At 34.9% G+C, this 26,188-nt stretch overlaps 2 protein-coding genes across 2 annotated transcripts; one reads left to right on the plus strand and one right to left on the minus strand.

Moving 5' to 3' along the window:
- Positions 1 to 194: 194 nt before the first annotated feature.
- On the minus strand, positions 195 to 13,380 carry LOC137387589 (probable protein BRICK1-A). Its single transcript, XM_068074056.1, has 3 exons — positions 13,210 to 13,380; positions 5,996 to 6,078; positions 195 to 578 (listed from the first exon to the last, which is right to left on the minus strand). The coding sequence occupies exons 1-3, from the start codon at positions 13,340 to 13,342 to the stop codon at positions 561 to 563; spliced, it is 234 nt and encodes a 77-aa protein (XP_067930157.1). The 5' UTR covers positions 13,343 to 13,380; the 3' UTR covers positions 195 to 560.
- Positions 13,381 to 13,761: 381 nt separating this feature from the next.
- LOC137387595 (RPII140-upstream gene protein-like) lies at positions 13,762 to 25,588 on the plus strand. Its single transcript, XM_068074062.1, has 6 exons — positions 13,762 to 13,926; positions 19,881 to 20,049; positions 20,939 to 21,027; positions 23,362 to 23,508; positions 24,241 to 24,342; positions 25,138 to 25,588. Exons 1-6 carry the CDS (start codon positions 13,832 to 13,834, stop codon positions 25,259 to 25,261), a joined length of 726 nt encoding a protein of 241 aa, XP_067930163.1. The 5' UTR covers positions 13,762 to 13,831; the 3' UTR covers positions 25,262 to 25,588.
- The last annotated feature ends 600 nt before the right edge of the window (positions 25,589 to 26,188 follow it).

The following is a 26,188-nucleotide window of genomic DNA, read 5'->3' on the forward strand; positions in this document are numbered from 1 at the left end:
GCTGGGCTGATTCATGAATATCAGCAGGTGCGAAAATCCAGCACATTTTGTCTGTAACCTCACACCCACACCAGTCTAAGTGAAATTATGCAATTAGAAAGTAAAACTTGACAACACTGTGTTCAACCAGGATCTGAGTAAACATGCCTATAAATAGCTATTGACTGACTGGAAAATAACTCTGGTGGGTGAAGTATATGCGGTGTTCTAATTTATTGCTATAAAAGGGAAACTTGCTACAGCATTTCCACGCAAACCACATGAAAACCATAATGAATCAGTGATGAAACTATTTATTCATATATTTAAAACGAGACAGCTGATGACTGCACCAAGTTGCATGCACTCCCACGCTTCTAGGCATGTCCTCCCACTAAACGGAAATGTTTCACAATTCTAAGTGTTACACCAGAAAAAGACATGTTGGAAAGATGTGTGTCCATAGAAAATTGATTTAAAACAAGTAATAACTGTACAAAAACAATAAATAAGGTCAAAATTTCTCTGAATTGCAGATAATCCAAATTAGGTGCTCCTCATGTTTTGATCAGGGCTTTTGTTTATGTCTGTTTCGCCAACTGAAACAATCATTGCAAGTTACTAATAAAAATGACAGATGACAATATTAAATATAGAAACTTGGGTACTAAAAAGATCAAACCAATGGCATTCGAGAAATATGCAGAACAACCAAACATGGATGTGAATTGTTGCAGACCAGGTGTGAAATTTCATCGAAAAAGGTCTCATCATACGAAGAACTTTTCATCATAAGACTTTCAAAGTTTCATGAAACATGGCAGTTCTGTAAATTGGTACACCCGCACACAGCTACACAGTTCTCTTTTCGCATGGTGTGGTCTCACATGATGTGGTCTCACATGGCATGGTTTCACATGGCTCGAATCATATTAAACTGTCTCAGAATATTGAACTGATCAGAATAAAACTAATGTTAGTGGTTGTAGTGATGACACAAAAGGGAGCGGGTGAAGCTTTTCTTATAATTAACTCAAAAAACCTCAGCAAACATCTTTCAATTAATTCTTTAAACATCCCATGAGTCTTTTAGTTATACGGAGAGAAGACCGAAGAGTAAAATGAAGAGAAGAAAACATGAAAAAAGTGAAAGCGGAAAAGCTCATCATGAAATTTACCAAAAAAAATCTAAAATTATCAAATTTGAAAGACAAGATATACCTAAATACGACATGTTAATACGAAGATGTGGTGGTCAAAGTTAGACTGGCTCCCTATCTCTATCACACATGCTACCTATGTACCGTGTACCTTCTGTATGGCCAAGGCAAGACCTAAATTAATCCGCCTTCAGTGTAGAGCAAAATGACATCAAAAAATATTTTTATTATTTATCTAGCTTCTAATGTATAATTTAGTTTTTAACAAAATATATTTTACATCGTATTATATAATTCATATATTGTAATTTCATATCTAATAAGTATCTAACTTTTAGTTTTTGAGCTCTAAAGCGAATTAAATGGAATATAATGTAACATAATGAGAAAATTTGCTTCGAAATACAACGGTTTTGACATGAAAATAAATTTTGCCACATATTAACTCTGTATGTTGAGGGTTAATTGTATTAAAATGTTGGTACAACATGGGTATTAGTAGTCTTCAACGACTAAATAATGCTTCTAAGCTGAACACATAATTTAACAATTGACACATTACTGGAAGTTGTCTTCTACTTTTATCTACTTGAAGAGTTTATCCTTACAAACCTCTGATTTGGTGGGAAGCATATCAATAAAAACTAATTTGTCTGATTTTAGAAAAGATTGCTAACACATGCATAAAAAATTGTCAAGGTATTTCATGAAAATTGCGAACTAAATGCTTGTAAACATGTTACTGCGGTTACATCTAATTGTCATCATTGTTACGCTTATTATACTCTGAAAATGTAAAAGCTTTTATATTCCTTGCTATGAGATTAATAATGGAATTTAAGCTAGTGGTTACAAGATGTAACAACAAGCATTACCTTGACATTTTTTATTCCTTTCAAAGCATAAAATATGATTATATAATAGTTGCGGTAATAATAGAGACATGGCAAACATGATTAAGCTTGAATAACGTAAGATAGAAATAATAAACATTGATGATGTTTTAAAAATGTTTTCAAGAGGTAATTCTGCATGCTCTAAATCCTCTGTAAAACAGTACAGTGCACTGTCACGATATGATTCGGATTCGTTCCAAGATTAGCATCGTACTGTAAAAATCTCAAGTAGGGGTATAGAAACCATAGTAATTATGTAATGACAAAATTCCTAGGTAAAAATTGTCCAAACTTTAGATAAGTGATGTACATATTGCAAAATAATAACAAAATAGTATGTTAACCCTTTCGCAGGCGAGTTTTTTGGGCTATTTGAGACCCCTTGGGCAAATTAATTTTTCACAAATCGATTTTCAAAAAAATCATTGATGCGTTCTTATTTATGATATTGTATAAGCGTATTATGGTTTTTATGATACAGGTTAATACAAACAAACATGTTTCAACTCAATTCTTCATATAACTGTTTCTCTGGCTATTGTACTTTTGGAAGCATTTGTCCTTGCAGAGGCCTATGCCGCAGTCTTGACACCATGTGCTTATTCTTGTCTCTCTAATAATAGCCTTGCCTTTGCCTATAGCCTTTTAGGATGACATGACAGTAAAAAAAAGGTGTTGCACTCTGGGAAAACATTCAGAAAGCAGAAACAAAAGCAGAAACAAGCTACAAACAAAATTTCCAAATTGTATGTACATACGTTTTTATTTAGGATTTTTCGTTCGTTTAGTATTGCAAAAACGATCATTTTTCCTCAAAACGGCTCATTTTCAGGTTTAGGTTTGTTTTTCGGTTGTTAACAGAGACCAATCTATTGTAGTTTACTAATGGTACAAAAATTAAACAAAAGTGCCAGCTCAGGCACTAAGTTAACCAGAAATCAATGTATAAAAAAACGTTCATGTGGCGACATAATAGTCGCTCTGCTCATCAGCTTCGATATCGCTAAACGACAATAATGTCGCTATGCATGCAAAAGAGTTAACCTTAGTAACTATAGTTACCTATAGTAACTTAAGTGTATTTAGCGAGTATAATCCGCAGCAAAATGTAACATTACAATGTACAACGTGTATGTGCAGTAGAAGCAGCACACACCGTAGGAAGATCTTACCTTCAAGACAGATGTATGTATAACATAAACTTTGAATTCACTTTAAATAAGTTTAGCTTACTGAACACACACACTTAAAGTTAAGTTTTAGTATGTATTTTTAACTATTTCACTGAATTTCAACTTTTTATGGCTAAAATTGTATCCCATATCAGTTTCTGTCTTCGCTTTCGCTATAACTTTTAGTGGGCCTGTTTGCAACATTTTTCAACCTATTCCCGCAGGAGAACCTGTACGATGCTGTTTCTGTTATGAAGTATCTAGATTTGTTAGCAAGTTAAGAAAAGTTGTCTGACCTTCTCTTTGAAGAGATCACAACTCCAAATTTGCTACTGGTTTTAATGGGGGAAAATATTACCGTTTTACACATGAGAATTGCAGAACTGAATGAAATCGGTCATCGTGTTTCTTTCAGACGTTGTGAAAATATATTCGGCGAGTAGCATTTCGGTGTCTTTGTTATTTTGAGATACGTAATAAGCCTACTGAGTGCCAAATTTAAACTTGGACGGAAATTTTGTTGAATTCGTACGGTGAAATAAGATTATTACAGTGAGGTGAAAAAATCATCATGTTCAACTTCATAAGGTGAAAAAGATGGCTTATCAGGGTATTATCGTATCCTGACGATGCACTGTACTGACTTCTGTTAGCGAGAGAGCAGGGCAAGACAGCCACTTGGTCATGTGATAAAACTCTACCAATGCTATATCTTTAGTATTAACAACTAGTGTTGTTTGGGCTTAACCTTTTGAAAAACTGTACTTCAGCTTCAAGGACGTCTACACTTTTTACTCATCCTACATAATGCCTAGCAGTTTTTTTTCCAAGCAGCAATGTTAGCCCGAAATCGCCTTCATTAAATGTAATTACAAATTAAATTCAAACAAGGTAATCCACCTCTTCCATGAAATCCTGCTTTATCTACGAATGATGCGTGCTAAGTTGCCAGAATGACTTATATTTAGAATATAATGAGTAACCTGTACATGAGAACATCATTGCACTACTAGTAATCTTTAAATCTCTAAAGTTGACTCAAGTTAATCCCATAGTTATGTGAGTTGAGGGGTGTAACAGGGGTGTAACAGCAGTGAATGTGTAACAGGGGTGACACAAATTACTGAAATGGTTGCAACTTTGAGCAAAACTGAAATTAGTTATAAGTACAGCATATAAAGTTAGCATCGAAAACAAATCACTCCTAATTTTGAACTAATAATACAAGTGTAGTGGAAAATTATTGATGTTTTTTTTTGTCCCCATTGTTACTCAAAACATGCCAACTTATAAAGGAGCCCCCCATCTATGGACTAGTGCACACAATAACAATTCATGCATAAATGGGTAGCAAAGCCACTGCAAAATCCATTACAATTAGACGTGTGTGTTCAGAGAAATATGTATACCATGTACAAGCATCCTTATCTTGAAACCGGAATAAAAATTTCTACACACACGCGCACGCACAAATTTTATCAAACTATTAATACATGATGGAGGAGCAATACCCCCATCCCCGTTTTTTATTTTAGGTTTTGAGGTGTATACTTTATTTGAGAAGCATTCTTTTAATAAAATACCTGTTTTGAAATTTTGTCAAAAAATCCATATATTTATATATATACACACAAATATTTTAACAAGGACACACTGTATTGCTATTATTATTGTTATAAATAACAAATTTTGTGTCAAGTCCGCAACTAAATGTGTAGACGATCGGAGTGAGACAACTAAACTGACTCAACTAGGGTTACAATACTTATATGATGTGAAAAAAGCATATTGATGTTTGATAGCTCAGTCTAGTAAGAGTGAGCTACACCAAAATAACTTTATCAGTATAAAAATAGATACAGACCATATTTAATTCATCCATCATTACTGTTTTCCTTTGTTAGATTTACTCGTGAAAGTTAAAACGAGATTAAAGAAAAAACAACGCGAGTTTTAGTTTAAAAGTTTAGGCGGGCAATTTAGCATGAATTGCGACAACTATTTGAGGATAAACAGTCTGCCCATTTAGATGACAGCTTATCAAGATTATGCTGTCATACATTGAAGGTTGACTTGCAACAAAATTCGCATTACAGTTATTTGGCATGAAAAGATTCACCATGTCTTACTCTGTTGTGTTGTAGATGCAAAATATGTGGAAATGTGAGTACAAGCTCTTAAAAGCTCAAAAACGGACAGTTATTTGCAGCTACACGAAACTGCCGTAGTTTGGATTCTCTTTCCAAAACGGCTCAAATGTGACGTAGCTGTGTTAGATGGTTTCTGTTTACACTTTCATGCAACCTTATTTGTCGAAATATTTCACAAATATACTTCACGTATTCAATAAAACCATGTCTATTGTTCTTATGCGTCTATTTTATCGTCATTGTAATGCTGCCACTTTTAGCAGTGATATCTTATAACTTACCATAAAAATTCGTTTAATTTTTTAACCTTAGCTCGAAGGAGTACATATCATTGTCTGATAATCATGACGAGCCTGTTGGTCACCTGTGATAATCGAAAAGTGCTGCAGTAATTATTTGCGAAGTATTGGGTCACATGATCAGATTACGACTTGACGATTAGATCAATGTTGCAAGTCAACCTTTAACTATTTTAGAAAATGTCAGAGCTTTAGTTGGAGCAATGATGAAACCGAATGGCAGCATGCCAGCATCTTTCATTACAGATTACCGTTGGCCTGTCAAAGACAATATTGAAGTACGAAACAGCCAGACTTCAAGATTTGATGGAGCATCCAATAGAATATTGTAACACTCACGCTTGCTTCTATGTAGTCCACCTTTTTCTCCAAGTAGCTGAGTCTATCATTGAGGTTGGCCAACCTTGACCGACATGACAAGTCTAAAACACAAAAAACACTATTAAATAAAATCAGCTGTGGCGAACCATAGCATCTATATAAGGATAGTTATTAAAATAAAATTTGAGCCAACAAAGAGAACAGAATGCCTGTCATATATTGGTAACTCAATAGAAGTAGTTATAGGTCAGCCTCGATCATAACATGTCGAGAACATGGCAGAGTTTGAATTAAAGTATTGTGGAAACAGAAATATGGAACTCAACCATTGATGAACTTAATTTTTTTGCATTTAAAGATGTAGTTGCGTCCAATTTAAGTTGATCTTAAAAGAAAGCATTTTTTTTCTCTATCAGTTGATATGTTGTTTGTTGTGTTACGCGATCGCATTGCCAAGATATTTGAAAATTAAAACCGAAAAAATCTGATCACCGTAAAAACGCTCAGGCCCCCAAAACGTGCCCAGACTTGCCCAAAATGATGTCACGCGTTTGGCAACCTGTCTCTATCTCTCGTATTCACATCGAGTATTTGCGATAAAAGTCTAGTCTTACGCGGCTCTATTGGCATATATCTTATTTTGTATTTGCTCATGTTGGCTAGAATAAAATTTTAAATCCTGCTACAGATGCATTATTATGAATGTTTCAAAGGCCTCAAATAACGAAAATTGAAAATTTGTTCTACTCACTTTCTCCAAATGTTGTGTAAACACTTGGGTACCGACTACCAATTCTACCGGTCTACGGTAATTCTGTCAAGTCACTTATGTAGAACGCGGTCTTTGTATCAGCACAGTTCTGCAGCTACCCATACAAACGATATACAGCCTCCCATAAGCCCCGCCCACATTATGTCGCCTATTACCTATTGCCTACGTACTAGTTTCTTACTAGTAGTATTCTTACCGAATACTAAATAAGTGAAATAAGCAAGCCACCTCTTTGAAAAGAATATAGACAGGGATAGAGTTTTAAGGATGAGAAGTCTGCTGCAAACTGGATTTGAACTCACATTCTCCAGTTCTGCGGACACCCGTATACCATATCCGATTCACTACAATATTCTGCAAATCATGTTTTGCATTATCTTCAACAATATTATTTTATTATATAATTTTACAAGCAAAAATATTTTCATCTCGGCATAAAGCTTTTATTAAAAATATTCATCAAGTCGTGGCCACTCACATAGTATTAGCTGATACAATAAGACAAATTCATCTACTGCAACAAACTCAAACAAAACATCATGGCTTATCCAGCACGCATTCAAGTCTCGCTTTCTCCTTTATGGCAGTTTGCACAAAGACAAAGCTTCTTCGGCTGGTGGGACGACATAAACATTCTGTAATCAGTAAAACAAGTAAATGTAAACAAAGTAGATGCAATAAATATGTCATTAATAGATATGTCATTCTAAAGCGTATCTATTGACAGCTTCCAAATTGGGAGTTAAATAGATTGCGAGTGTAATTTTAAAAACGAATAAACATTTAATAAAGGCACAAGTACGCCAAGCCAACGATTCGAAGCTTTGGTTCTGGAAATTAAAGATTTGCAATGATCAATCGATTTTACCCACTTCCTACGAGTGAAAATAATTTGTAATCATGACTCTAATTTACCAAAAAAAATTCGAAAAAAATATTATAGCTAGGTAAAACGGCAGATAAGCTATGAAACGATGATTGGAGATAGCAAAGAATTATCATTTTATTAATTGGTATATGTATTTATGACTATAAAAAATATTACATTTACTAAAGTATAGAAGACTCTAAGTTAATTTACCTCCATTCTGTCTTCTTCTGCAGCAAAACGCTGCTGACGCCTGTCAGCTTTGGCCATAGGCTGTCTACTCTAATCTTTTACTAAAAGTTGCTCAGATAACTCTGAGTAGCGGTCGCTCGAACTTGAAGCCATTTTAAAACTATGTATAACTTAGTAATTGTTGAAACGCGTTGAATCAGTAACGAATGAGAATGAATTCTCTAATTAGGAGAATCTTCGAGATCACAGACAACGCGTTTTACAAGTGATAACATTTATTACAGCCTATATAAAAATTTCGCACGCATGATTGGCTAACGAATCGACCTCATATTTATTGCTCGTGGTTTCGTTTCAGATACCTTGCTTGTGACGTCACGAAATAGGCACCCGCTGGAACGTGAGCTTTTTAAAAGAGGGCCTCATTTAAACGCATATATCTCTGGACAGGGTTGGTCTACAAAGACAAAAATGGCATCAAATTGTAGTTGATGTTTTAGCCTTTTATGGGTCCTAATTTCATTAAATTGACTTTTTTGACGCAACTACATCTTTAACCCTGATGGACAGACATGTTCATTGCTCTTATGATATGGAGTTTATAGTGTAAGATAATGTAGAAACGCTTTAAAAGTAACTTTCTAGTTTGGTAACAAATTAAAATTATTACATTTTTTGTGATGAAAAAAATTGTTTTAAAACTCAAAAATATATTTTTTAAACAGCCTTTTAAGGTTTAAGTTGAGTTATTCCATTTTTTATTCTTAGTTTCAGTAGCCCCGGGTGCTATACACAAATTTGTGTACGCTGTCCTGAACTTTATTAAATTTTGAATGTTACATGCCTAGTATGACAGTGAGAATTAGTTCCGGTCCTGATTAACTAGTCTAAAGATAACTTTATTTGCAGTTAAATGAGCGGAGCTTCAACGAGTTATTTTATTGTTATTATTGTTGCATGTGAATTTATTCATTCTCATATTCATTCATATATTACTCAAATGATTAAAGGTTTTAATATTCAACAGTAAGATTTATGTTAACTGCTGTCAAGTATCTGTTTCAAGTATCCTAGAAACAAATGCGCATTGTGAAGGTATAGTAGTAAGTTTGTATGTGGTTTTTTACCATCACGTTCAAATTTGTGGAGCGTTTACTGAAAATTTACTTTCTTCTAAATATTTTTTTTTATTATTTCATACTCCACTACTTCACATATTTTAGGTTTTTAGTGTAGAGTTCTCTTTTTATATGCTTCTGCACCTGCTTTTATTTACTATATACACATATATTCGGCTAGTATATATATAGTAACTAAAAGCAGGTGCAAAAGCATATAAAAAGAGAACTCTACACTAAAAACCTAAAAGGTAATTAGTGGAGTGTGAAATAACAGAAAAAATATTAAGAAGAATGTAAATTTACTATATATATACATATATATGAACATATATACTGTATATATATACTAGCTGAACATAGCCCATATATATATATTCAGCTAAAACACTTATATATATATCATCAGTATTCACACTTTTTATTATATCCTAACACCTGTTACAAACAAGAAATGAGATGCAGAAACTGCATTCAAGCTGAACCCCTTTTTTGAGAAAGTTATATAGGAAGTGTGAAGTGTTTTCTTGGTTTAATGCAACTAAAACTGCTTTAAAGAATAGAGAAAGCATAATATTATTATGCTTTATTAGTTATCTTGAGGTGTTGACTGATGTTCTAAAAAAAGAATCAAGGAGATTGACCCACTAGAAGCTGAGATATAGCCAGCCAAACACAGGTCTACCTAATAAAGAATCAGAGGAAAACCCTTTGAAAATCTCGAAAACTGTGACGTATAAAATCGACTTAATGGTCATGTGCCGGAGTTGCGCACCCTTACCGCCGTTATGTATAATGATTGTTTTGGCTACGAAATGTGAAACGCTTCTCGCGATAGTAAATAATTTACAGACTAGCTCTGGTTTCTCAGAAAAATCAACCAAACATTGTGTGGTAAAGGCATTTGCCCACAACCTCTCGCCATGATTTTTCAAAGCAGAAGAGCATATTTTGACTATTGTGCTTCAAATTTTAACTCGATCTCCACGGATATGCTCCGAAGATCATCTGTTCAACGAATGGCGCGTGTATAGTCTATAGGCGATATCCGCGAGTTGCAGTTTGTTTAGAATAAGAAATAGGAATGGGACCTTTTGTTCCTTCATCATTTTTCTACTTTGTATCTACTGCAGCATTCTTCTACTGTGTATCTACTGCAGCATTCAGTTGATTTTCATGATTATCGTCACTATTAACAGACTGGAAGTTGACTACAGCCATAATCTTAAAAAGACTAACTTGACCGTGCTGCTCTTGCTATAAGAAAAGAAAACGATAACTTTTGCTTTGATTTTTCTATTGATCTATTCTCTTATCTATGATTATTTTTTATGATTTATATAATATTCATAATGCATATTATACAAAATAATAATATAACTGCGTATAGAATAAATGATGTAACTAATATAATTTGTAGAAAATTCCAAATGATAACCGAGATTGATGATTGATTTAATTGATTCCATTTATTAGCTATAGTTGAAAAAATCTGAACAACGCTAAAGATGAGTCTGAATAGGGAAACTAAGTAGGAGAACAACAAAACTGAGCTGAACTAGCAAGATAGCGAAATGTTGCGAAATAATAGATGCGTGCAATTATTTTATGCTAAAACTCATCTACACGTCAGAGGGACTGGTTCGGAATTCTAGGAGCGATGATTGTTAGGCCCAATTTGATTGTTCTATATTTCCAGGGATTAAACCAATTAAAACGCCGTGATTGTTATAGGAGAGCGCATTAGTTGGCTTAATTGACCAATGGCACACAAGTCGATTTCATACGTCATATATTGATGATTACCAAAACACTTATGTTTTTTGGTAGACCTGTGTTTGGCTGGCTATATCTCAGCTTCTGGTTGGTCAATCTCCTTGATTTTTTTTGGAACATCAGTCAACACCTCAAGATGAATAATAAAGCATAATAATATTACGCTTTCTCTATTCTTCAAAACTAAAATAAATACACTTGTTCCAACCAAGCACCTTTTAATACTTGTAACATTACAAAACCGCAGTCTGAAACTAAATTAACTCTTATGCAGTGTTTCTTTAACATGAGCCTACTAATAATTTTTGAAGACAAGAAACTAGACAACAAGCAGAAAAAATGTGCATAGAAGTTTAGTAGAAAGCATAGAAAGCAATAAATGTGACAAAACTAAATAAAAGCAGCATCGCGTCACTACATGTACGCCTGCGTTATCACAGGAAAATAGAAACTGCATAGACTTCTGCAACTGGAGAAGCAAAGCTTTTTCGAAGATAGCAAAATTGTCTCGCTTTCTAGAGAGCATAAGAGAAAGCTTTATTTCTACAAAAACAACATAGCTAAAACTATTTCCTGACCCTTGAGTATTTGTTTGCTATTACAACCAGACCCTTTTCCTTTACAGTATAACGAGTAGCATATGTATAAAACAAAAACTTGAATAGTCAGAGTACACATGAGCAAACCGAGTTAACTAAACTTCCAGAAACACACTATAATTGGTATGCAGTTTTATCTCCTTATATAATTCATAAAAGGAATTTGTGAGAATCAGTCAGCCATGCTAAAATGCTACCGAAAGCAAAAATAATTTGTAAGCATGTGAAGGAAAACTAATAAAGACAATGCTAGAGAAGCCATTAGCCCTGCTTACACAAAGGGTAAGTCACACTTTTTTATATGCTACCAATTAGGGCATGTAGCAGATACCTTTGACTGTATAGTCAGGGTTTGGATATATTTCATAATAGTGTGTCCATATAACAATCTTTTCTGAAGTACATGTATAATGCGCACGATTTACAAATCAAGTGATCGAAGTAATTTAGTGCAATGCGATTGAATGATTTACATGAAATATTGACAAATGGATGGACTGATTATTGGTAGTTCCTATGTAAAGCTAAGACATTTAATTTTTTAACATTCGGTGGAATAGGAGTTAACTATTAACTTGAAGTATGCAGGAGCGACACTTGGCAGGCAGATTTTTATCAAACTGTTTGAAAAACTGAGAACTCAACTACTTCCGAGTGCTAGTACATTTTGGCAGAGAAAGAAGAACTGTTGTAACAGCACTTGAAATTTCCATAAAATACTTTAATTTAATACTTTAATTTTGGCGGTTTCGTATTTTAAATGAGCTAGAATAAATTTAAAAACTTTCATTTAGAGAAGTGTATTCGTTTGTACTTGGTTTACAGGAAGGCATATATCTATTGGCTTCAAATTAGTTACAATGTATGGATTTTGAATATTTACTTCATTCCAAATTTACATGACAGATTAGATTCGAGTAGGCATATGAAATTGACTAGAATTTCCTTGTCAACAGCATCCTTTAGGTTTAAGAAAGTATTTGATTAATTGAATGCTGATGTTGACATTAGATCATTAGTGCAAAAATCAAGCATTAGTAAAAAACCAAGCAAGTTTGCGCCGGTAAGGCATATTAGTTAATGCGTTTATGACTGGAGCATAAATTATGCTGAGCGAAAATAACAATGTCATTTAACCAAACTATTTTGTCTGTTGGGCTAGAGCTTATATCTTATCAGCATCAACAAAAGCTACATAGCTTTCTCAACAAATAAGTATATCTTAGTCTTCGTGCAATTGTAGAACAATTTTACTTGTTTAGTCAGCGCATCTTCTCTAGAGGAAATGTTTCTTACCAAATCTCGACTGCAGTAGCTAATTTTTAGTAATGAACACAAAAAATAGTTAGCTTGTGAAGCAGTGATATGTGAATGCCAACATTTGCTCATTATTTTATCTACAGCATCTATTTTTGTTTAACCCCTCCTTAAGTAATCAGATTATTATCCCAAACCAGTTGCTGCCTGAGGACCAGTTTGGAATAATTGTGGAATACACTGCCACGTTCAATTTAAAACAAGTTAGGTCTGGAAACTCTATTTTAACCTAGAACCATGAACTAGATGCGTTGTGGTTGAAAAAAATTGTATAAAATGAATATTGCAAAATTACTAAATAAAAGCCAAAACATGTGTGACTAATAATCATTCTTGCAGAGTACCTCTCCATATCCAGTAATACTTCCGTAATATCGAGTTAAAGTCATTTTATGACAAACGTACATGCAGGAAGGCTACTTTCACTGATCATCAGCCAAACTAAAAAGATTATTGAGTTGAATTCAATAAAAGTTTCATTTCAGAACTAACATGGAATAAGGATTCGAAAACATTCTTAACGCTAAAGGCCATGCAAAATCTTCAAAAGACATACATTGTTGGTCAATTGTTCGTCAAAATCATCTCACCAAATGAGTTTAGAAAATCTGTAATTCGTTTAATGCTTGTCGTTATGACCTCGACGTACTCTCTGTTTGCCCAATCCTGTTGAATTTGTGAATGCGCTGAATTATCCTTTATTGAATTCGAAGGGCGAGACATGTTTACAAAAATACGGACATGTAGGGCAGCGAGGAAGTTTCCGGTGCCAGGGCGTCTACAACTTTAAAACCCGACCACGTGTAGGTCGCACCAATATTTCGCATTTCAGTATACGGGTTGGTCTATTCTTATGAACGACTCCAGTTTGAGTCTTTGTTTGATTACCGCACTTCGCGTATGTTCTAACTCGCTTATATTCTGTTTCGTCGACCAAGAAAGTTTATGACTTAACTAAATATATCTAGTTGATAAATAAGTGCAGCACTTTGAATACATTAAATACGTAATGTGAAAATTGTTTCTGAATTGAAATTATTTGTTGCTTAGCCAAACGCATATTCTTAACAATTCAAGAATAAATCGGTCGATATAGGTGACTGCGGACAGTTTGAGAACTAGCCGAATCGTTCGAGGCGTTGTAAATTTCCGACCGGTGTTTTCATATTGAATAACTTGCCATTTTCATGGTTCTTCGGATTGATAAGTTTGATGTCTGCTGTTCAAGATGATATTGAAGCTGAGATTGAGCAGTATCTTCGTTTACAAAATCCTTTTGATCGAGTCAGAAGATTGTATGAAATAAAGTAAGGGAAAATATAAATAAATCTTACACCTCGCTGATAATGGATATGCTAGCGTGTTCAGTATGTAGGATTATGCGTTAGCCTATTAGGAATGTATGTACTTGTTAGCAATTATAACATTTTTTATCGCCATGGGTTACATTTAAATCGTAAAATAACAAATCAAACAAACTACAAGTATACAAAGTATAACAAATCAAGTGGCCTTCGAGTAAAAAAACACCCATATACGAATACTCATCAAACTATTGTACACTGATGTATATAGGAGAATGTGAACTTGTTATGTGAGGTTTTGACATGATATTATCACATCCTCTCCTTTCCATAGTAGACTGGTAATCGTAATCTATATTGTTCACTCCGAAGGATGGATAGAGACTGTCAGAGAGCGTTGTTCGTACAGATGAGGTTGTTAGTAATGGTGACGCTGGGACATGAGGATGATTAGTAGCAGGGCTGTATTGTTCATTTTTAGGATGCCTCTGCCAATATCTTGAGTAGCCCTCTTCGGCGATTTGTGAAGGCGGTAGGCCTGGGCGGCCGACGGGGCCGGTTGGGGAGGGGTGCAACGCTCTCCCGAATATCAAACAATTTTTACAGAACACACACAAGAAACCCTATTTGAGAACAGTTTTAATTGCATTATTGCAACTTATACAAGCAAACATAATACTAAAAATATTTCTCAAAAATCATGAAGATTACTGTGTATTACCTTCCGTATGAATTATTGAATACATGTCATGTGGTATGTAAACTTGTGCCAGGGGTAAGAAAGAAAAATATTATGATTGTTGATTAAGATTTGATAATAAACTCTAAACAGCAAATCTATAAATAAAAGACTAAAGATTATTTAAAATTGAATATTAGAAGGTTTGTGATTCTGCTGAGAAAAAGTAACGGTAGAACAATGAAACTAACTTAAGCTATCTAGATCTATAATAAGAGCACCAGTCACTGAGTGACTCAAAGTTCAATGGGATATCATAGTTCTTTCCTAAATATTATTTAAATTTGAAGATGGTAGATTTTGGAAATAACAAAGTTAGAGATTCTTCTCACGCCTTGGGTGATCAGGTTTGGTGCTGATGGTACAACCCTTACCCATGGATAAACGGGTTCAACAAGTGAGCATAAAAATAAAAACTATACAATAAATATTTTCATGCAAATATAGATAATAACATAGCTCACTAAACAAACAATTTATAGACAAGTAATACATGACTAGAGCTTGTCAAGCAGATGAAGACCTCAACGGAAGAACGATCAATGTCACATTTTCTCAAAATTCTAGATTTATCTTTTCTTAATATTTCTGGCCACAAAGTTTAGTCTCTGTGACAAAGTTTCAGCAAAAATGATCCAGGTCCAGAGATACTTCTGCTTAAAATAAACTAGCTCTTTTCAAAAATGATTAATGTCCAACGGCTACCTAGCAACAACAGCCATTTTCCAGTCATGTGATTACTTTCAGCCAATAGTAACGCATACGTGTTTGGGAATTTCCAACTTATAACGATCGGTTTTTCTTTCGGACGTTCGAACTATTTAGTGTTATTATGGCTTTCGTAAGTACCTCTCAAGTTAGAAAACAGAGAATCACTTATGCTGAATATGTCAACTTTTTCTATAAAATTACCCTAAAATAATGAAGCAATTTCAAATTTTTGTTTGAGAATTTCTAACTTGAAAATGAACATTTTTGTGTAAGTTTTTGTAAGTGCCGCAACAGAACAGACAAAACCGAAACGTCTGTTTTCCATTCCCTTCTCAGCAGTAAAGAAATGGTGTCGAAATGGATTCGCTAGGTTTGCAACCACTAGTAGCATCCTGGAAACTTGCTCTGCACGATATGTTCGCACTTTTCGTCCGAACATTGTCGACACTAAACAACAAGAAAATCACCGTTTGGCCGTTCTGGGTGCTGAAATTTTGCTTCTGCACAGCAGAGGCTGCCTCATAAAACAATACGACCCTGATTAGTAGTACCTTTTGTGTTGTGGTATTTCAGAAATGTGATAAAGCAGCCTGGGTAATTGGTTTGCTAACCACAGAACTTTGTGCATGAAGTGATGATTGCTCGCTACAATAGCTGACATTGGAACATGTCTGGACTCAACTAGCAGTTTAACTGAGTATAATTCCTTCACTAGTCTGTACCTCATAAAACCTTTAGTGAAGCTTTGTGCAACTACTCACTGTGACATGCTATAACCCTTATCAGATTCCGTTCTGAACAATTCACCCTCTGAAAGGTTTTTGTTTTGTTGGCATGCTCGATCAGTTTCTGACGAATCTTAGCAAGCTTATTCTGAATATTTTTATTTTTTGCATGCCCAGGCTTCCGGAAGACATTAGCGATGGGAAGTGATGATTTTGCCCAGCTACTAAGGTTTCTCTGTTCAATAGATCCTATCCTATTTAGGAGAGTGTTTCTCAAGTTGAACTGAGCTAGGTATATATCTCCTCTTTCTTCACCTCTGATCGCCTCTAGTAATTGCCGTCGACTAATCTAATCACTCATGTCGAGCCTCAGTAGAATGAGTGTTTCCATACTGTTTGATGTTAGAGAAATCTACTGCGACCTTCCTGGTCGGCTAATACATCTACATAGATATCCAAGCGAAGATTTACCACAACTAATGCATTTTACATCTTGGTATCAGTGAGTATCTGTCAATGGCCAGTTAGGATTTTTTTCATAATGATCACAACCCTAGGATGTGAAACACTTCACTCCAGGTATTTACTTTGCTATATGTAGTTGCTCAACAATTCTAGTTGGGTGATGGGACCTTTTGATGGCTTTGTTCCAATCTCCTGGTCAATACAAACCCACACGTAGTCTCTTTCCTTCTTCTTTTGTATCAGCATGGCCGAAATTAAATCTATCAGTTCAGATACAGGATTTATAATGCCATGATTAACCATGCCAGTGTGCGCCTAGTGTTACTCTGTCTTTGTAGCCATATGCAATGGCTCATGCGCATGGTGTATTTAGTGGTTATGATTTGCAGTAAAATGTAATATTACAATGTACAACTTGTAATGGCAACATTATAATTATGTAACATTGTATAATTTTGTGATAGTACCCTGAAGGGTGCTATTCACAGTCAAATTCTGTGAATATTCAGTCAAATTTTATTCACAATAATTTGCGTTCAAGTATTGTAGCAACGGCATAATAATTAAAACATCTGCTTCAATTATTATGCTGTTGTTATAATAATTGAAGCAGATGATGTTAGCAAAAGATCAGGCTCTCTGTAGTTATCTCATTATTAAATCGTCTTCTCCATTATTGGTGATTACTAAGTTGCCAAAAATAACAGGTAAGCTTGCTGAAAACGTCTAAACGTTGTACTCTGCTAGAAAACAATCAACAAAATGCAAGTCTTAGCTCGCTAAAGATATATCAGCTAAAGTTATTTGATTCAGCAAATAAAAATAGCAAACTCGCGCACACTAGGTCCAAACTCATTCTGTTGTGAAGGAGACAATTGGGGCAATAACTTCATAATATTGCTCACAGGCAGGCCAAAAAAACTTGGTTTGCAAATCAGCTGGTGTGAACACAGCTTTAGCCTTATTGTTTTTTGATGGATGTAATTAGCCTCATAATAATGACAAGCTCCTGCTCTAATTGCTCCACTGCAATCTGCTACTCAACCAGAGACTGCCTTCATTTCACTCTGTCGGCAGTCTTTTCAAACTTTTACTATGCAGTACTGGCCGTTCAACTCTTCAAATATTATCACTATTTAACTCATTAAATGGCCGACAGCTCACTATGCAGCAGAAGTTTTGAAGAAAAGCGTTTTTTTCTTAAACAGTGGTTAGTATTTGCTATACTTATTTAATCACCCTACACACTTTAGCGTTTACGTTAATGTGGTTTGCGACAGTTAAAACATTAAGTACCCATCATTCTAAAAGCAAACATGAATTTCCAAAATACCTGTTTAATATGACATTGAGTAACTTTAGGCTGAGATGATTCAGTTCAAGAAGCAAAAATAGGTAGGTTATAACAGTTTGGTTCATAAACCTAAAGATTATTGATATTTTAAATTTGCATCATTTGAAATCAATTTCAAGTTGAGCTTCCAAGTGTTAATACATATGTAATCAATGAAATTTTTGTATCAACAGCCAAGACTCAAATTGTATTTTACATTATAACTCTAAATGTTTATGAACGATGATTTCATTATCATTCATTTATCAGATGGGTAACTGATTGTAGACTATATATTTTTATACTTTTTCTACAGCGTATTCCTTCTTACTTTTCTATTACTCGCTTGGAAATTTGGAAGATGATAGCATAGATAATGGATAATACATTTTTAGTAGCGACTTAACTTATAAACTTGTATTTATTACAAACAAAACTGCTACTAATGTTGAAATCATTGAGTTTTTTTGAGGTGCTGTTGTGATGAGTTGAATGTTCAGGTCTCCTTGTAACATGTCAACGCTTATCTCATGAGGCTTTGACATTCGTCCTTGCTTCTTTGAAATGATATCAATTTCCTTTTATGTAAATGTTTGTTTCAGTTCATGTCAAATCCCATTGCATGAATCAGCTACTGTTGATGGAATTGTTGTACAAAAGGCTATTTAGCAGTGAAACATTCATTGAGACCAAAGTAAAAATCAAAGTTAATGCTAATATAAGTATTTTACAAACGTATACCATAGAGTGCGAGGAGCTAAGATGGACCATCTTTTTTTATATTGGAATCTTTTTACTTCCTCTTAGGCCAACCAACATGGCACTACATTGACAATGTAAACTCAACAATTTTATCAAGATGCATCGTATTAGGTTGCTTACTCAAAACACTTCTTATGTATGACCTCATTGCTTTATGTGCAACCGTAATCTTTGCTCATATCATCCCAATTTTATGAGAAGGTGCATGCAATTTCTGCGAATATCGAAGTTATTTTGAGCAAGCCATACCATGACAACTAGGCAATGTCAAGATAGATCACCACTTTGAACTGTTGTTGATCATTTTTAGCAATTGTTAAATCTTAATTGTGAAAGTTTTCTGTTTATAGTTGTATAGTGTTCAATTTTATGATCATCGTAATATCTAAAGGTGTTACTTAGAAATATTATATGGCGATACATTTAAAAGTAATCATTCCAGCAAGCATCTTCATCTTTTTGAAATATATTTTGATATCAAACTCCGAGTTTTAGTTGAATTGCAAGACTAACTACAGTCGAGCTCTACATCAAATTTTGTTTCATTCAGTTATTTGTAGTGGACTGTGATATAACATATGCCGGGACTGTCATATGTTGTATTAAATATTGACATAATAATACGCTATAATTCAATAAGTATGTTTTGTAGTCCATAATCTATAATAACTCTTCGACGAATACAGAGTTTTGTTAGACAGTATGAAAATAAAAGTATTATATAAACATCTAACAGCTAAAGTAATAGGTCATAACTCAACAGAAAAACTTTCTTGTCATTTTATTTCTGCTTTGAAGACAGGTCCATTGAGGTAGACGGATGGTGCATACATAGTGGTGGTGATTGGGAAACACAGGGAAACTTACCATATCTTAAATTGCAAAATATTTAATTGCTTATTGTATCACTTTACATTTTAAGTTATTTTACTTTTGTTTTTAATTTTCAATCCCGTCACTTTTTGCATTTGAAACTTTGAACATTCGACTCTAAAAATTATTTTAAGTGTAAAATTAAATATTGGCTCAAATTTTATAGTGTCTTGAAAGTCGATATGGTAGGGCAGTCACGGATAGAAGTTTGACTGTGTGGCACCCGAGTATTAAATGCCTTACATGTATCATAACTACATCAATGCTTTATATTATGCCAAAGGGAGACAACTTTTGTTGCTAATCATTATAAGGTCATTAGAATAATTTTCGTCATTCACTTTTGCAGTCCGAAGACATCTCAGCTTTATGAAGAAAATAAAGTATGCAAGAGCATCGCTTACTTCTCTTCAACCTTGATTGGTTCCATTGCATTCTCCTTGACTGCCCCAATTGCTAGATATAACTACATCAGGGCCAACACACATACAGTACACAAGACAAAATGGCTTGGCAGCGTATGTATCTATTTTAGTTATTTTAATTCACAACATCTGCTGACCTTTATAGTAATTTTCAATATGCAACTGCATCCAAAGTCTTCATGAAGAAAAAACTAAATCCTTGTTCTGTTTAGCTGTTTATAATGGATGATAATGTTTTTCGTTTATAATGGACAGTAATGTTTTTTTACGTATGTGATGGTTTTCCACATTTCCAAGTTTTTTGTAAGTTATAATAACCAATGTTGTCAACAAAAGTTCTATCACAAGGATCTTACAAAAGTGGATAACTCCATTTATGACTGACATACCAGAATTACCTGTTGCTCATAAATCTATAAAAACTAAGGCATACTACTCATTTGTGACAACCAAACTTGAGCTACGGAACAGCTTTATCGCTTGGTTTCTGCCTATTCAGAAATTTAAAACATGATTAAACAAAAAATGGCAAAAGTTGTGGATTGACTTTAAAAATTGACATGGAAGAACCTGGTCAACCATGTGTCTCAGCGTTATTCCCTATAGATGATCACACATTTATTACATAATTATTTGACAAAAAAACTATAATTTTCTGCTTATTCTTATAATGGATATAATTTTTTTCTAGATCAACACTCTGCCTTTTTAATAGGTTTATGAAATCCTTTTAGATAAGCACCTGCACTCATTTGTCATAACTCACAAGACCTAATCTACAATGATCTCCACTCATCAGCAATATTCACCATAGCCTGAACTTGCGTAGTCATTTGCTCTCATCTGCCATAATTCACAAGATCCTTACTGTGTATACAATCACCTGCACTCACCTGTCATGGTCACAAGAGCCTTAACTTGTGCCTAGCCTGTTCACCTGTTTTTATCTGACATAACTCACAGGAGTTTCCAATTGTTACAGAGACGTGCAGCTGATGCGTACATGTTTGGTGGTTTGAAGAAGGGAGGCAAGTGGTTCTTAATCACCGCTCTGACTGTCACGTGTTACAGGTGCTTATGCTATTTGACTTTGCTAAAGCAGTGTATTGTTCTTGAATTACTTTTGTCACAGGGCTCAATCTTACTTGGGTAGCAATTTCCTGCCTCCCAAGCTGAACGTCTTCCGCAGATGTCAGAGTGCCTCGATTTGCCTCATTCCTAAATGTTCTGTCGGGGTCCGTTATGGGAACGACTGTTGCTTTGCCGCTGTTGGTATCATCGCAGAGCAAAACGTCTTTTAGCTAGGCGGCTATTAATTATTGTACCATTGCTTTGGGCTGCTTCTGTGTTTTCCTGAGTTTACCTTTGAACTCATCCTATTGCTATTCCTATATACAGCTTACCGAGATAGTAGAGAGCACCTAGTGGTAATGTTACCAATAACCATTTACATACCCTATAACACTGTCACGCAACATGCTATAATATTGTTTCACCCCACCTTTTCTTGTAATTATTATGCTGACATATTGGAATTGTCTGCTCTCAGTTTACTTGACTGGGAACTAGTGTAGTTCATGAACATGGTTGTGTAGCCTATAATGTAACGATTCTTGGTTTGCTAGAATGTATTGCAATAGTTGGAAATGCGAGCATCGAATCTCATTGCTGAACTGAGAGAGCGAGCATCGAATGTCATTCAGACGTTGTGGGAGGGATTTCGGCGGATAACATATTGGCATCTTCGTTGTTCCGATGTATTCAGCATAACGACTGCCAAATTTGAATTTCGAGAGGCATTTTTGTAACGAGGGAATGAAAAAACATAGTGTTCTACATCGTAAGAAAAAAACATTAAAACAGGGAAGTCCTAACCCGGGGTTGCCCTGTATTAAAGGTTGACTTGCAACAAAATTCACATTACAGTTATTTGGTATCAAAAGATTCACCATGTTTTACTCTGCTGTGTTGTAGGTGCAAAATATGTGGAAGTGTGATTAAAAGCTCTTAAAAGCTCAAAAACGAACAGTTAATCGTCGCCATCACGAAAACGCCGTAGTTTGGAATCTCTTTCCAAAACGGCTCAAATGGGACGTAGTTGTACGATATGGCTTCTGTTTACACTTTCACGCAACCTCATTCGTCGAAATATTCTCACAAATATATTTCACGCATTCAATAAAACCATGTCTATTGTCCTTACGCGTCTATTTCATCGTCATTGTAATGCTGTCATTTTGAGCACTGATAGCTCAAAACCTACCGTAAAAATTCGTTTAATTTTTTAACCTTAGCTCAAAGAAGTGCATATCATCCTCTGATAAACATGACGAGCCTGTTGGTCACCTGTGATAGTCGAAAAATGCTGCAGAAATTATTTGCGCTGTTTGGCAGGAAGTATGGTCACATGATCAGATTACGACTAGACGATTAAACCAAGCCGAAACAAAACTGTAAACTAGCGAGCATCTATATTTGGTAAGGGCTCATCGGTAAAACCCGAAGTGTTTGTCATAAACTAGTGCTACGATAAGTTTTATATTGAGCCTTTTATTGGCCTTTCAATTCACGTGAGAACATCACGTGACAAAACAATAACCAAATGTAATAAAAAGAGAAATAAACGTCAGAGAAATAAACTGATTCCGATCAACGGAGGCTTTTTGTTTTTGAGCTTTTAAGAGCTTGTAATCACATTTCCACAAATTTTGCACCTACAACACCGCAGAGTAAGACATGATGAATTTTTTGATACCAAATAACTGTAATGTGAATTTTGTTGCAAGTCAACCTTTAAGGTTACTGAAATTTCAGCGATCATAGTCTATACTCTAAACAACGCTTTGTTATCACGAACTGATGAACCTCATGGTTGCAATTTTGTCAACTTTAGTTACCTAGTGTTTCTTTTTCTATGTGTCGAGCTGTACCTGAGGCTATAGCGATACTTTATTGGGTGTACCGATGGCTATCGGTAACATTACCACTAGGCACTCTCTACTATCTTTGTACGTTATATAGGGGAGTGTAAATGGTTACTGGTGACATTACCACTAGGCACTCTCTACTATCTTTGTACGCTATATAGGGGCATGTAAATGGTTATAGGTAACATTACCACTAGGCACTCTCTACTATCTTTGTACGCTATATAAGGTATGTAAATGGTTATTGGCAACATTACTACTAGGTACTCTCTACTATCACTGCACCCTATATAGGGGATGTAGATGGTTATTGGTGACATTACCACTAGGCACTCTATATTTGTACATTTTGACAACAAGGTGAAAGCTAATTAAGCCCCATCATTTCTCATAAGCGCACCAACCACAGATGTAGTCATTTAGATTTCCTTTATCTGACTGGCAGCATCTCATACATTTTATTATTTTCTTTTTACAGCAAGCTAAGCCAGGCTATAGAATTATACAGAATCAAAACTAGTGCTTATCACTATGGATTCAGCGGTACAGTCCTAGGTGCAACAAGCCGTGTACTTCTTGGGCCTAAGGGCATGCTCGGTGGTGCTTTCATCGGTGGTTACTTTGGGTACGTCCCTTTCCTAGATTCATGGCTCATGTTTAAGGAGAGACTCGATCTGTATACTATATGTTTCATGTTGAAGTGAGTAAAATGGAGTAACAAGTGCTAGAAAGCTGAACTGCTAGTATCTGGTCAGTTACACTTTAACTTTTTCTTTTAGCTCGGATGTAATTAATTTTCTAAAACTTTGCTATTTCGGACATGGGTCGACACTTTTTACAATAATTTTAAAAATATTGATTCAATTGCCCTAATTAAATATGAGAGTGATTAGTGCATTTTTGCTATAAGATGGACTAGTTTAGCGAGTGTAAATAGTGGTCATAATGCTTTATTTTTTTGGTTTAAATCAGAAATTAACGTTGAAATATTACTCTCTGCTCTACTTTCCCTAGAAACATTAGCTACAACGAAATCAGTCATCATCTGAATCATCAGATTCACTGCTACTTTTAGTACTAAATGAAACTCAGAACTCTATGAGATCAAATATTTGCAGCATCTTCAACACAAAGTCGAGACGTACTTTTTTTCACGATCACATGTCACATGTGTTATGACTTAACATGTGTGTCAGCTGCTTTTTTGAAGCCTTTTAGGCAGGTGAGTTTTGGTGTGGCACTATGATAAGAAGTTGTTTCCTCCATGTCATCCAAAAATATCACTTAGTCTGTTTTTGTAATCTTTTTAATATGGCCAGGCAGTTATCTTGAGGATTTGATAAAATTTGTGTTGTAGGCTGGTGGTTGGCTTTGCAGTTACAGCTTACATGCGTTTCACTGGAATTAATGTGGAAAAACGCCTGCATGATGAGGCTAAGTGTGAAATAGAGGCCAACAGGTGAGTTTGTGATGTCATTAATATGAAACCGGAAATAGCAGTTCGTTCAGGAAGTATTAGTATTGTTACCATGATATTTTCACTTGAATAATTTGAATCACGGTTTAAGATCATTGGCTAATGACATCGGACAATGACAGGTCATAAACAATGTGGATGCTTGTCTGAAAATTTAATCATTCACAGTGAAAACCTGAGAAATAATTTTAGTACTAAAACACCAAGTACTGATGTGTTGTATACATTTGTCTGTAGGACTATACATGGAGTTGATGATATGCATGTTTGATATTATGCTATTACTGTTTAGGAAAGGCCTTTCCTTGTCATAAATGTACTCATGTTAGGTCAGAAGTGCCAATTTTTGTATACACTGGATGCGGTTGTCCTCTGGAAAAGATGGCTTAAGATCCTAGGTTTGAAATATAACCGTTTTCAGTATTATAGACATTGCTGGACAGCTTTGTCTGTAGCTTTAGACTGAGAACTCGATACATTTGCTGAATTTTATATTTTCTTGGCTAATTAGTCTATCAAAAGTGTGGGAGCTCTGGTTGCATTTTAAATTGGTGGGCCCATTTTCTCAAGTCAGCCTAAAAGTGGGATTAGTGTCATTGAATAAGATCTGCTTGACAATCACATTTGATAAAGAAGTCGGGATTTGTTAAATTATTCGTTCCTCCAACGCACATTGCATTCATTAACTACAAATTGACTATTTATTCACAAACTTGGCAAGTTGTTGACCTTCAATGAGATTCCATTCAGTCGTACTTCACATCCTGTTATTCGCAGGTTTTACAAAGAGCACGGAGAAATGGTTGCTAAACAATTGGAAGCTGTTGATGGTGTCAAGAAAGGAGATAGAAAGGAAGGTCTGGTTAGTTCAAGCAAGAATCTTGCTGAACCTATTAGCTAGTAACAACTACTAGGGGATGTTTGCTATTAGCTTGATTGAAAGGAGTCTGGCAGTCGTGTCCCTCTGCCATATGTAAAAATGGTATTATCACCTGGATACAGTCTGGTGAGCCAATAGGAAATGATATGACTGGCAGCAAAATATAACTGTGTGTTGGATATAGAGTAGTTTTCACACATTCGGTCTATTCTATTTTAACTTTGAGAATATGGATACAAGTGCTGTCATCTCTACTTGTCATCACCTATTGTTTGTCTATTTAGCGTTATTGCTCTTTTTAAGATAATGTACATAAATTGTAAATTTGCGGATGTGGAAAAATATATTTAATACAGTTGCCTACAATTGAAATTTCTCTTGCTGATGATAGTAAATTTTACAATAAACTTTTTCTCAAAGCAGATTACTCAAATTAGAGTGAGATAAAACTTATTGGCATCTTCAGGAAGAGTTCTAAAAATAAAGCCAACTGCTGTGTTGTGTCAAAATTTATTTTATTCAACCGTAAAGTTGTTTGCAGGATTTAAAAAAAGATTTATATTTCGGAATATAGAAAAGGCAACAGCAGTTATAAAATATCTGGAAGTATAGAGGCACTAGGTAAAAGCAAGGCAACTAAAATATCAGTAGCGATTTCTTGGTATTAGATACTTCCAATCTGATTAACTGAATTTGAGTTTTATGATAGAATCAACACTGGAATATAATTCAGCATAAACACTCTCGCTTGGCTATTCATAAGCAGCGCTTTACTCACTTCTACTGTTCTGAAGGCAGCTTACTAGGTGGTTGCGTACTTTCTCCCCATGGCCAATCTTGCTAGAGAGCTTGGCGACAAAAATTCCACTGATTCCCAATAAAGCATCCAGTTTCTCAACTTGCTGCCCGCTTACATTACTTGGGATATTCCTATAAAGGAAAAATTGT

The sequence above is a fragment of the Watersipora subatra genome, chromosome 2, assembly GCF_963576615.1.
Source record: "Watersipora subatra chromosome 2, tzWatSuba1.1, whole genome shotgun sequence".
NCBI classification, from domain to species: domain Eukaryota; kingdom Metazoa; phylum Bryozoa; class Gymnolaemata; order Cheilostomatida; family Watersiporidae; genus Watersipora; species Watersipora subatra.